The sequence below is a fragment of the Passer domesticus genome, chromosome 3 (genome assembly GCF_036417665.1).
Source record: "Passer domesticus isolate bPasDom1 chromosome 3, bPasDom1.hap1, whole genome shotgun sequence".
NCBI lineage: Eukaryota > Metazoa > Chordata > Aves > Passeriformes > Passeridae > Passer > Passer domesticus.
Window position 1 is genome coordinate 5,908,225 of NC_087476.1, and position 12,764 is coordinate 5,920,988.

Consider the following 12,764-nt stretch of genomic DNA (forward strand, 5'->3'; position numbering starts at 1 on the left):
TGAGCTGAGGCTTCAGGCACCTCGCTCCCTCTTCCCAGGCAGCCTTGTGCTTCCTGCTGCACTTTCAGGTGCTTTGCATTTCTGGAGTTAATGCGATTTTTTGTTGTTGTTTCGTGAGGTATAAAAGGCGTAGGGTGCAACTCCCTGGGATGCTGATGGGCATGACAAGACTGTCCAGAGATAACACAGTCTGTTGCAGATTGGGAAGGGAGTGCTTTATAAGTAGTCTCAAGCCCCATGCTTCACAGTTTAAGCCAGTATCCATTTGTTAATGGTTAGCGTCAGCTCTTTAATCTGTTCACCAGATTATTATTTGTTATTTGATTATTATTTGTTATTCCTTACACCTGGCTTTGAAGCTGTTAGACCTGGTTGCTGCCAGACCCAAGGGAGAGAGTTATTGGGACCTCAGATCTTAGCCACGATGGTGGTTCCTTTGTTCAGGGACTTTCATAGGACTTTAAAGTAAAATCTTTGTTTGATACATGAAGACCTCACAGTAGTTTGTGGCGAATTTTAGCTTTTAATTTTGAGCGGTATTAACTGACGTTTTATGCAGAAATAGAAAAGCAGGTAAATTCTTTTCAAACAGTGTTTAAACTTCACTTGCTTCTTTCTCTTCAATATTTCTTTTAAATAAAATAAGCTGTAGTCTTCAGTAATATGGCCTATTTCTATATTATTATAATTCCTCTTTATTGTTTTAGAGAAACATTGTACAGTTCACTGGACCACATAATGCTCTCCCTATATATCCAGAACTCCTTATTCTTTCCACTGAATTAATATCACCTGCAACCTGCAATTATTAGTTTCAGCCAGGATCATTTATGGAAAAGACATTTCAGGAAGGCCATGTGATAAAATGTAATATATATTACAGGAGACAGAATAAATTACTCTGAATAATATAAAAACTCATATCTGACCATGCAAATTGGTAATAACTACAAGGGGAGACACTTTGCAGCTTAAGATATTTTTTCAAGTTCTGGCTCAACCATGCAATATTTCTGAATCTCTTCTTGTTATATGTTTATTTTCAGCATCAGAATTAGCCAGCTGGGGAAAATTAGGCTATTTTATTAATACTTTTGTGGACATTTTTTCCCTCTGTGTATATTTTCTTCCTAGTAACTTAGCATTCCTGTGTAACTTTTTTTTTTTTTTTTTTTTTTCTTTAAGAAGCCATAGAGCACTAACACTGTAGGTATTCCTGGTGTTTTCAAATCAGAAGCTGTCTGCTCCATGACATTTATTTAATCAGATGTTGGAGCACTGCACAACCACTGAAGCATGAAAGGGAGACTATCAGGTAGCTGGAACGTAAGGAGAAATGAAATACTTTGATATTTTCTGTTCACCCATCCTGGAATTTGAGGGAGGTATCAGCACTAACCACATGCGACTCTTGCAATCACTGTGAAAATTTACATGCCTGCAAGGAAATACAGCTTTGTTTTATGCAGCACATGAGGAGGTTGAATTCCAGCCATAAAGCGCTCCATTGTAAAGCATGTTGGGCGTAGAGCTTTGCCTGCTGGTGCTCCAAGTGCCACTCCTGGAATGGGTGGATGCACAGATCCCTCTGGCTTGAAGTCTGAGGAGCTCAGGGGTCAGGGTGATGGGTGCAACCAGAACAGAACTGAATCCAGGTGATGAGGCTGCTAATACTATTTTCTAGCTTTCCATTTTAAATGCTTTCCCATGCATAATTTACAGATACAAGCCTTGCCTCGTGTTCTCTCGCTGCTCCCTGCTTGCTAAGAACAAAGTTGTCCTTCAGAAAGCATTAAAACATGCACTCAGCATAAGGACGTTGAGCGTTTCTGAAGAAATGCAACAATGAAGAAGCTCTGAGAAACGGAGACAACACACGACATCTCTGTGTTTGATGTGGCACTTTGTTCTGTGCACAGCGAGTACCAGACTCCTCACCACAGAGCTTCTTCACCAGCGTGGCAGCCTGCAGAACGGGGAGGGGAGCACACACCTCCAGCGTGTGGCTTCGCCAGTCGTGATTGTCTCCCTGTTTTTACAGGTGGTGGCCTTAGGAGAAGTGCCCGATGGGACGGTGGTGACCGTCATGGCTGGAAACGATGAGAACTACTCTGCAGAGCTGCGAAACGCTTCTGCCGTGATGAAGAACCAGGTGGCCAGATTTAATGACTTACGATTTGTGGGCAGAAGTGGAAGAGGTAGGCCTCTGCCTTTTACGTGTTCGTAATGGTGTGAAAAACGGCGCCAAGATGTCAAACTTAAGTTTGACATCTGAACAATGAAGTACTGGTTAACCCATAAATCCATTCATAGATTCATAGAATCACAGAAAAGTTTGGTTTGTAAGGGACCTTAAAGTTCATCTCATTCCAATCCCTTGCCATAAGCAGGGACACCTTCCACTAGACCATGTTTTTTAGGTTGTCAGTCTTTTTCTTTGTAGTGATGTACACATATTTTATTGTCAAACTTTAGCATTTGCACAAACCAAGTTAGGAGTCTCTGTAGCTTTTTATCAGACAGAGGTTTTGAAAAACGATTCAGGGAGTACCTGCTTCCCTGTTTGAATCACACTGGAAGGGTGGAAGAAAAGGAATATCTGTGATCCAGGTTGTGCAGAGTCAGGGGAGTGTATTTTGGGACATGGCAGTGAGAGGTGGAGAATTCCCTTTAGCAGTAGAGCCTCTTCTGAAGTTGTTGTAGAAGACCTGTAATTAGGGGGATTTTGCATATCACATGTTCCATAGGTTGTATTCTTTAGGGACTTAAATCTTTCAAGGCATAGCAGCTGTTGGTAGAAAGCTTGCTAGTGGCTTCTCTGCCCTTTAAACCAAACTGTTGATAACCTGTGAAAATCACCCCGACTTTTCTTTTGAGTAAGCTGGTTGACTTTTTATGAATTGCTGGTAAGCTTGGGCATGAATTAAATTCAGCCTTTACTTTAAATGACAGGGCAACTTTCAATTTTTTTTCATTCCTTTTTTTTTTTTTTTTTTTTTTTTTTTTAAGATGTAGAGTGCTGTCATTGTCTTCCAGCTCTTTAGGAGTTTCCTATAATCTGAAAACTGCGCTGCACTTATAGAAAGCTTTTGTAATCATTGCAAATTTGCAAGAATTCCTCTTTAAGGGTCGCACAGCAGCTTTCAAACTTCAGGTAATGATTGAAAGGATAGCTCGAAGGAAGCTGGACCTGCAGTTCTTGTTGCAGGAGTCTTCAGAGTAGTGTATCAGACATTGATCCAACCTACATATTTTTTTCCTTTATGTGTTTGAAGTAGTTATTAATTTTTTTCTAAATTAGCCCTACATGGGGCAAAGCACAGCAAAATATGCAGAATAATTGTGATGGGAAATTGGCAATAAGGCAAATTTTACAGTGATATTCTTTAGAAAGCAGTTGCAGTTCATCTTACAAAAGGAAAGAGTTTTTGTCCAAATAAAATATAAATATATGATAAAGGCCCAGATAGTCCAAATCAGTCGGCACATTTTTACAAGTGCTTTGTGAAAGTGAGTCCATATCCATGACTTACAGTAACAATTCTTTATTTTAATTACCTAGCCAAAAATTCTCTTTATCATTTTAGAACGTAAAAAGTATTAGTAATAGAGAATAAATTGAAACAGCAATACAAAATAAATATGGAGTTTATTCCCCCTGTGAATGAGGTGTTGCTTATCTCTTCCATTTGTCTTCTTTAAATAATCAGTTTGCTTTCTTATTCTGCTGATGGATCAGGTTTGAAAGTTCTCTGCTCCATCTCTACTGCTTTACAGTAGAAGTTCAGTAGTGTATCAGCCTTTTAGTAGTGCTGAAAAAGGACTAAAATGTGATGCACTACCTCTGATCTGAGGACTTAATTTCAAACCTATGATATATACTTTTTATTAAAGCATAGGAAATTAAATAGACGGCCTAAAGCCTCAGTAGATACAGATACAGACACAAACACAGAGCTCCTAAAATTTGGTTCCAGTAGTTTAATTTATATTTTTATCTAGCAGACTTGGAATAGACTTTTTCTCTGATCAATCTGGGTAGAATCTATGGAAAAGTGATAGTATACTTTTCAAACCCTCAACATATTTATTTAAGAGACTTCAAAGAAAAACAAAGGGTGTGCACTGTTTTACTATATTGGCTTTCTGAGTTTTGGCTAGTTTCCCAAGTAGCAATTTTTATATTTAAAAAAAAAAAAGTAAAAAAAAAAAAAAAAAGGGAAGAAAAAAGACAGACTTAACTGCTTGCAGACTTTTCACGCATGGAAGATGAAGAAAGCTTCTTTTGATGAAGTGTAATTATGTCCAAACAGAGCTGACCCCCTCCCCCTATATTTCTTATGATCTTAACGGAAGAAAGTAGGGCTTTTCCTTTGAAGCAGCCGGGACTCGGTGGAGGATCTGAAATGCTGCATTCTCCTGCCAGAGGCAGGATGGAGAAATTGGTCCAGACTTGTCTTCCAGACTTAGAACAGAGAGAGGGGGAGAGAGAGAGAGAGCGAGAGAGGAGAGAAGGAGAGTTATCATTGATGATGAATTTTTAGAACTCTGCTTAAAATAGAAGGAAAAGAAATCAGTAGTTGCAAACAGAAGTGAGAAAGCTCCTTACATAGAAAAATATCAGTAAATACAATCCTGAAGTAGAACAGGAAAAAATAAACTAATAAAGAAGCTATTTTTCAATGGCAAGAAACTAATCCACACCTGTTCCTGACTTGAGATTTACATCTTTCTAAGCAGCTTATGCTTTGATCTCTGTATCTCTAAATTTGATTGTGAAGTCTGAATCATCAACTTACCACTTCACCTCCTCTCCCACGTTTTTACTTGCTTCCCATGGCTCAATGGAGAAACCCGATTTTTATACATATTCATTTTGTTTGCCTGACAGAAGCTTCACGTTTCTGTTTGCATAATTTCTCTTAAACACCTTTTTTGGATTCATAAGAGTAAGTAACTGGAGTGTTTGATGCAAATGCAGCAGTTGTTTGTATGTGGTTTTCAGGCAGTAGCTCACTTTTACAAGCCCGATCCACAGCACAGAGAAGAAAGAATTCCTGTCTTCAATAAGCAAAGGATCATAACCTTAATTTTGTTGTGTCCCGATACTTTAATCACATTAGCATCTAACTGAAAAAATGTGTAACACGCACACACAAGCTGCCGAGTCTCCTTTCAAGCTCCTTTCCGGGGTTTGCCTTGTGCTTCAGCATATGTCCATCTCATCCTCCTCTCTGTCAGCTCAGCTCACATGTGTGAATAACAAAGAATGCACAGTTTAGACACACTGAAGCAATAGTGCCAGATGACTGCTTGGCTGGGGAATTTAATAAAAGAGAGCTACAATTAGTCTGTAGCCTGTGAAAGTGGATAGTTGAAATGACTAAGGGCAATAAAGAAAGGTGATAAAAAGTGCATTAAAGGATTTTGTAGCTGAGGAGGGATAGCTGTGAAATAGCTGTGGAAGGCATCAGCATCACTGTAACGGGGGACCTTAAAAATTTATTTCCTTCTTAATCCTGTAATATGTAAATCATTTCTTGAAAGCTCTGGAGTGCCCTGGCAGGGCCGTGCAACTCCCCACAATGAAGGGCTCTGTGGTTTATGGAGTGTGAGGGGGCTTCATCAGTGTTAGTTCATCCACACTTTGGATTGTAAAATACCAGTTAGGGGACAAAACCAATTTCCCTCTCAAATTAGCTGCTTACCTCTTCAGCTCAGGCTGGCCCAGAGGTGACAGTTCAGAAATTCTTACTGTCAAGATCCAAATGTCGTTCTTTTTATTAAGGAACGCATTTATTTTCTAGCCACTGTATCCTATTTAGTGTAGAAAATATTGTAGTGCATTTCTTCATAATGATTTTGCAGGTTCTTACAAATAGCATATTTTGTTGAGTTAATTTTTTTGTCATAATAGACATTTATAGTGATTTGTTTTTTAAAGAGAACAATAGCATTGAAAGCCAAATTCTTATTCAAAGGTGTATGGAACAGGTCCTTTAGTATCTTTGTCGCCAATAATATTCTACTGACCATCTAAGGGTTACTGTGATCTGAATGTCATCAGCATACAATTTAATAGTGACAACTTTTTGGCATGGTAAGCTGGTGCCAAAGGAAGCCTTAAACCTGAGCCTGGAGAACTATATATATTTGTGCAGTGGGCTGAATTCCTCTTTGGAGAGGGATAAAAGGCACGGACACTTCTCAGCCCTGAACAAGCAGTGTGGAGGCACTGCAGGGCTGCTGCTGTGTGTGTGAAGGCTGCCCACACCCTGTGCTGACAGGACACACAGTTCACCTCTGGCACAGCAGGTGGGCAGGACTGGACAAAGACTGGACATCCAAAATTCACCTAACTCTGCTCCTGTGATGATTTAGGAAATGCTTTTTACAGTGAAAACGGGAAAAGTCACCTTCAGCCAGGCCAGTGGGACAGAATTCAGCATCCTGAGATTTTTGCATGCTTAAACTGACAGAGGGCAGGTTAAAATTGGATATTAGGAAGAAATAGTGAAGGTTGTGACTCACTGGCACAGGTTGCCCAGAGGAGCTCTGGATGCTCCATCTCTGAAAGTGTTTAAGGCAGGCTTGGATGGTGCTTGGAGCAACCTTGTCTAGTGGAAAGTGTCCCTGTCCATGGCAGGGGGATTGGGAGAAGATAATTTTTAAGGTCCCTTCCAACCCAAACCATTCTATAATTCTATTTGCCAGGGTCCTGACCTTCCCTCTAACCTGGATCTCCGAGAGAGCTGGGCACAGCTGGAGCACAGCTTCACCTGGAAAATCATTTTATTCTAAATGACAGTTGTATTTCCTTTAAAAAAAATCCATGTCATATTCTAGTTCATGAAAATTATAGCCAAGACAGTTTGAAGTTGCACTCCTGATAATAAATGATGCATGTCTCAGGCAGGTTTGGGGGATATACGACTTGGACCAGAAAAAAAGGCCAATTACTAGATTTGACAGACAAAGCTCTGTTCTGTATTATGCCTTATATAGAAGCTGTTCTATATTAGTCCTGAAAAAAACTGCATTAAGTTTGGGCTGTTACATATCGTTTAAGATTTGTGCCTTGATTGAATGCCTTCAGAGTTCAGCGAGAGGAAAAGCCCTAGCAGCAAAAATGCACAAATACACCCAGGGAGGAGGGGAAAAAAAAAAAAAGCTTTAAGTGTCTGGTAAAGTAGCAGCTTAAATGAGCATGAAGGCCAAAGATTGCTTTGCTGACTGTTTTATTGAGTCACTGTTGTACGCCCACCTTTTCCTGTCTTGAAACAGTTTTCAGTTTTGACTATCTGACATGAGTAACCGTTGCATATCTAACAGATTACAACTGTCAGTGAGTCTCCCAAACGGGGGCCAGCGCCTGTGAGAATGTGTGCTCAGATGCAGGCAGCTCCCTTTATTTATTTCTTTTTAACGTTTTCATTCAGCTGAAGGCTGTAGATGGTCTTGTGCAATCTCAGCCTGAATTCAAGCTTTGAAAAGTAAAAAAAACCAAAAAACCAACAAAATAGAAACAACAATAAGGACTGACGATAGCAAAGTACGTGCATACAGGCATTGCTCACCCTCACGGGAAGGTTGGGGGCTTTCTTGGTATTTCTTAGATGGAATATGTGTAGGGAAAAAAGGCGTGTTCCATAATAATGATATCATCATATTAGCCCTGGCATATGAAGGACAGAGACACTGACTCCCTGTTAAAACATCTCCCAGGAGGAAAATATATTCTTTCCTCATCTTATTGTAGTCAAGTCAAACAAATGAAATGATAAAACTGTGTGAAGTAAATAACATGTGGTCACATTCTGCTCTCTGTCACACAGCTGCGAAACTGGAGTAAATTTTTAAATTATCTGACTTGCTTTGGATTTACACCACTTTCAATGCAGCAAAGAATTTGGCTTGTCCTCAGCAGTGAATCACTTTTGTTCTGTCATTGTATGATGACCCATTATTAAATAAGAAACATTTAGATTGTCAACACATGGACGTATTCTTGACATAGAGTAAAACTGAAGGGGAGGAAAACTCCTATGGTCAGTTATGTTTTTAATTTTCACGATTGTGGTAACGACAGGGAATAATTTTAAACTGATTCTTTACTGAACATGCATGTGACTGTTTTCATGTTGTAATCACTCATTCCTTGTTGTTTTTTCCCTTTGTAGGGAAGAGCTTTACTTTGACAATAACTGTCCTGACAAATCCCCCCCAAGTCGCTACATACCACAGAGCTATAAAGGTTACAGTGGATGGGCCAAGAGAGCCAAGAAGTGAGTATTATATTCTTCTTTTTGCTCTTATGCCTGCTTAATTTTGCTTAACAGAAACCTGTAAATGAAACATGTATATCTTTGTGAAACACTGGGTTTTGCTCAGCAAAATATGTGAGTGCATGGTTAATTTGGAGTCTATTGGACCACACACATACTTGCGTTAAACATTCACTTAAGTGCTTGGCTGAATTTGGGCAATCCCAAACCCAATTCTCATTCACATCAAGGTCTTGATACATTATCTGCCAGTGTAAATGAGAACTAAACCCAGTGTATTTATATATAATCTGATTTAGACACAGTAGATACAATCGTGCAACGTGCTGCATTTCCTGAACTCCTGTAAGCTTCCAGCTGAAAAAGTTTAGAACAAAACAGGAGCCTGATTTTTCAGGTTCAGTCCTAGCTTAGAGAGGAAACATATAATATAGTGCCTTTTTGTTTGCCCTTAAATTCTTTTGCCATCAGATAATTAATGCACCTGGTTAATCTCATCATACCTGAAGTTAGTTTTCAGCTATGGACTCATCATAGACCCCCAGGGGCCAAAGAAAGATAAAAAAAAGCATTATATCAACAGCATGGTCTTTGTTTCTTATTTATGCACAGGAAAATATATTTTTAAAACACAGTCCAGCAGATTTTCACCCGGCACGTTTATCTCATAGCCATGCAAGCTCACTAAGAATCTATTTGCCATGATTTATCTACTTTGCAGTGGCTGTACTTTTATGACAATTGTGTTTTGTCATGTCCTAGCAGTTTTATGGGTAGCACTTATTTTTAGATACAGTCAAGTCTGCTTAATCCATCAGGATTTATCTGGCTGTCTCTCTGTCTAGCACATGTAGCTGGTAACCAATCTCACATCATATGGGTATCACTGATGAGCCAGTTTGGGAGTTTTTTTCTTAATCTAACTAGAAATGACTCTAAATTGATTGGATTAGCCAGGTAAAGCATTATTTAAATTACACTTAGAGATTAAGAATTATTTGATGAATAACCACATTAAAAGAATCCCTATAATGGAAGCATCTCAAATAATTATTTTGCCTTTGATCTGCACATACAAACACGACCTTCAAGGAGCTTTCATGGTGTTTTGTTTAAAATACCACAAAGACAGAAGTAGAAAGATGTAGACAGAATTCATGCAGTTAAGTGTTTCTCTTGCCAATACACGCTGCAGAGTCACCTCCTCTTACACTGAGGTGGGAACTGAAATGCTCCCTCTAAGAACTGTCCAGGCTGTAGAGTTTCACGTTGAAGAACAGCTAAGAAAAAGCAAACAGCTCTGGATACATTTCATTAGGTATATACTTGTGCTGCTACCTGCTCATAGCTGAGGTGTCCTGATGTCACAGCAGGGGGATTTTTATTGTCTTCTGTCTGTGAGTCAGTTCCCATTTTTCATTTTCACTTGCAGCTGGTGCTCCATGTAACTTACTTGGAGGACACTGGGGATTGTATTCATGGAGTAAAAAGCAGGCAGTAAGTTATGTACAATTTAGTCATTCCCATCTGGAGGCTGCTTCCATGTATTGATGCATCTGCAAAAGAGGAAAACGCCTGGCAGAGGACACAACTGTGGTGAAAGAGCAGAGAGGTTTGAAAGTGATGTGTGGAGAGTAGTGTGGATTACCCTGTGCAGCAGAGAAAGGGATCCTGCTGGCATGGGGATGTTTTGGTGATCTGTGGATTGAAAGTGAGTCTGTGTTCATAGAATTTAACAAGATCCCCTCGTTCTTCTGGAATTTTTTATTTTAGACCTAAGAGGCCTCTCTATGTGGACACCTGTTTGCTGGTGTCTAATAGCTGAGCCTAGAAATGCTTAGTAACTGAATTCTTATGGCCTTCATGGAGTTATTGTGTCTTGTGTCCTTCTTCATCTTTTTCTTTTCTTTCTTTCCCCCCTCCCCTTTTTTTTAAAGTAGATTTTGAGCTTGAATGTCTATTTGTACTTTAATGTTTTGGTGGAATACTGAAATTTTATCCTTTCAAGTCATTATGAAAGGATTCATACATCTCTGGAATGGGTCATCATTAAACTTGAATTTGTAGGGAAAGAGTAGCTCCAGTGAGCTCTGGGAGTTTCACAGAAGTTTTACTTCCTCCTTAGAGACCCTGCTCTTGTGTAGATACATTAGTTTGGCAGCAATCATTCAATGAATGTACCTGGAATTTATGTGGCATAAGGAAAATTAGGTGGTTGGGGGCAATAAGGAATTCAAGGAGCAGCTCTGATAGCAAATGTGTTTGTCTTAAAAAATTATGTATCAGCAAATAGTGCCCCTCTCTGCCAGGATCTGTATTTCACTTCAACGTTTCAAGCATGTTATCCGAGTTTTCCTCTCTCTGGCAGCTCAACCAGAGCTGTCACATCACAAACAACTTTTTTCTTAATATACACATCTGGCGTTGGCAGTTGGAGCAACTTCATAAGAGCACATGATCATCATTCATTACAAGATTAAAAAGTACCCCATGGCATCATTGATGTTTTTTAACTTTGATCTTTTGCAGTTGTGATTCATCTCAGTTATAAAACTTCTCTTTAAAGGAACACAACCAATGACTTATTAGAACCTTCATTCTAAGGAGTGTAAACATAAAATTATGCACATCTTTACAAAATGTCATTTACTTTGTTGCCAGCTTATCATTTTAAGACATGACATCATGCTTTAGATCGTGAATTTGTAAGGCTTGTTTATAGGCAAGGCACTCTGACCTTCAGCTGGCAAGTTGACTCGAGCAAACGAAAGCTGCAAGGTTCCCAGCAGCAGCAGCAGCAGCAAAGCCATGACAGACATCACAGACATTTAGAGCCCGACTTCAGGAGTGCTGAACAGTCATGGCATGCAGGGACTCCAGTTGGTGTTTTGGATGCTCAGCACTTCAGAAAGTCGGGTTCTTAAATGTAAGTGCCATTTAGTCGTATTAAACGTCTGCTTGTAGAAGCTTGCTGCCTTGCCTCTCTGTTATTATTTGAAAATATTTTAATAGAGACAGTGATGTCAGGTTGCTCTGTTAGGAAAACTTGCCAGTTTCTATATGAGAAAAGGTCTTCTGATGATTTTTTTCTCAGAAAAGACTTATTTAATTTTACCTAACCTCTTCCAGTCTATCTAGATTACTGTCCAGGGACATCTTCTGTGTTGCAGTTTCTATGCTGGATTGAGACAAAGCTTTGCATTCTTAGAGATGCAGTCTAGAGACAGGGTTGTATAAGATCTTTGGGAATCATTAGGAAATCCTGCAGATATTTTTCTCTCCTCATAACCAGGATAAAACCTCTGCCATATGCAGATCTTAGCCAGCAGAGCTGCCTTCCAGCTGGGAGGGCTGAAAGAAGTTTTCCAGAGAAGTTTTCATGAGGTCATAACTGACCGACAGATAGCCAGAGATTACTGTAAAGGAAGTCAAAGGAGAGGAAAAAAAGAGCAAAGAAACCACCCAAATCTTTACCTAAGTCCCCCTTAATGCCTTTGCCTTACCTCATTACAACTACAGAGATCATGATTTGCCCTTCCATAGTGGTACCTTTAGAATAGGAGACACTTCCTCCTTTCTGGCTGCTTTTGGGACAAACCCAGTCATGGGGGAATCATGAGGAAGGAGGGAGGAGAAGTCTATATATTTTTATATTTTGCCTGACTTCCAAAGACTTTAGTTTGTCTCTAATCAAAGGTAGGCTTCAAAGTCACTGACCCCAACTTTCTTGATCAGTGTGAATGGAAAAGCAGCTCTGAGCTTTGAGCTGAAGCGTTTCAGGGCAGAAAACTGCTCTGCTTCATTCAGCTCCCGAGTGTGTGTTTGCTGCTGCAGCTTGCAAGGTGCACACGTGATGAAAGGTATGAGCAAACATCACATCGCCTTTTTGTCTGTGCACGCTGCGGAAGGCAGCCAGAGCCAGCCAGGGGTTCTGCTCAGCCCCCACATTAACTGTTTGGCCGACCCGGCTTATAAAACGCAGATAAGTGATTGAGATTTTTGAGATTCCTTGACTTAAAACCATAACAGTTTTTAGGAAGTTCTCCCTCTTTTCTTTCAAAGGCAGAGAGGGTGGAGGGATAAGTCTGAGGCGAGTGGAATGTGCTTTGGAGTAGAACAGCTTTAAATCTTTCAGTTTGCCTTTTTTTTTTTAAATTTTTCTCCCTTTTTCTCTCGTTTTTTTTTCCTCTTCTCTTTTCTTTCTTTTTTTCTTTTCTTTCTTTTTTCTTCTTTTTTTTTTTCTTTTCTTTTTTTTTTTTTTTTTTTTGTTGACTGCCTGTCAGGAGCTGGGCCGGTGGCCAAGCAGGAAATGACACATCGAGAGGCATTTGTGTTGTGCAACATTTTGTGGAACTGATGCAAGGATACATTGTCTGTTTACGCATTCCTCTGCTAACAGCCTGCATGGCAGTAATTTTATTCAGGGACACATGGCATGCTACAGCAAGGAGTTAGAGCCTTAACATCTCTTTATGCAGA

At 39.7% G+C, this 12,764-nt stretch overlaps 1 protein-coding gene across 4 annotated transcripts in view; it reads left to right on the plus strand.

Annotated features, from left to right (window-relative positions):
- The window catches only part of RUNX2 (RUNX family transcription factor 2), a 225,657-nt gene that overhangs the window by 72,739 nt on the left and 140,154 nt on the right, over positions 1–12,764 (plus strand). For all 4 annotated transcript variants that reach the window (XM_064411663.1, XM_064411664.1, XM_064411666.1 and 1 more), the window contains 2 exons: positions 2,042–2,198; positions 8,181–8,285. In XM_064411663.1, the coding sequence (XP_064267733.1) occupies positions 2,042–2,198; positions 8,181–8,285 (262 nt within the window). The remainder of the gene's footprint in view (positions 1–2,041; positions 2,199–8,180; positions 8,286–12,764) is intronic.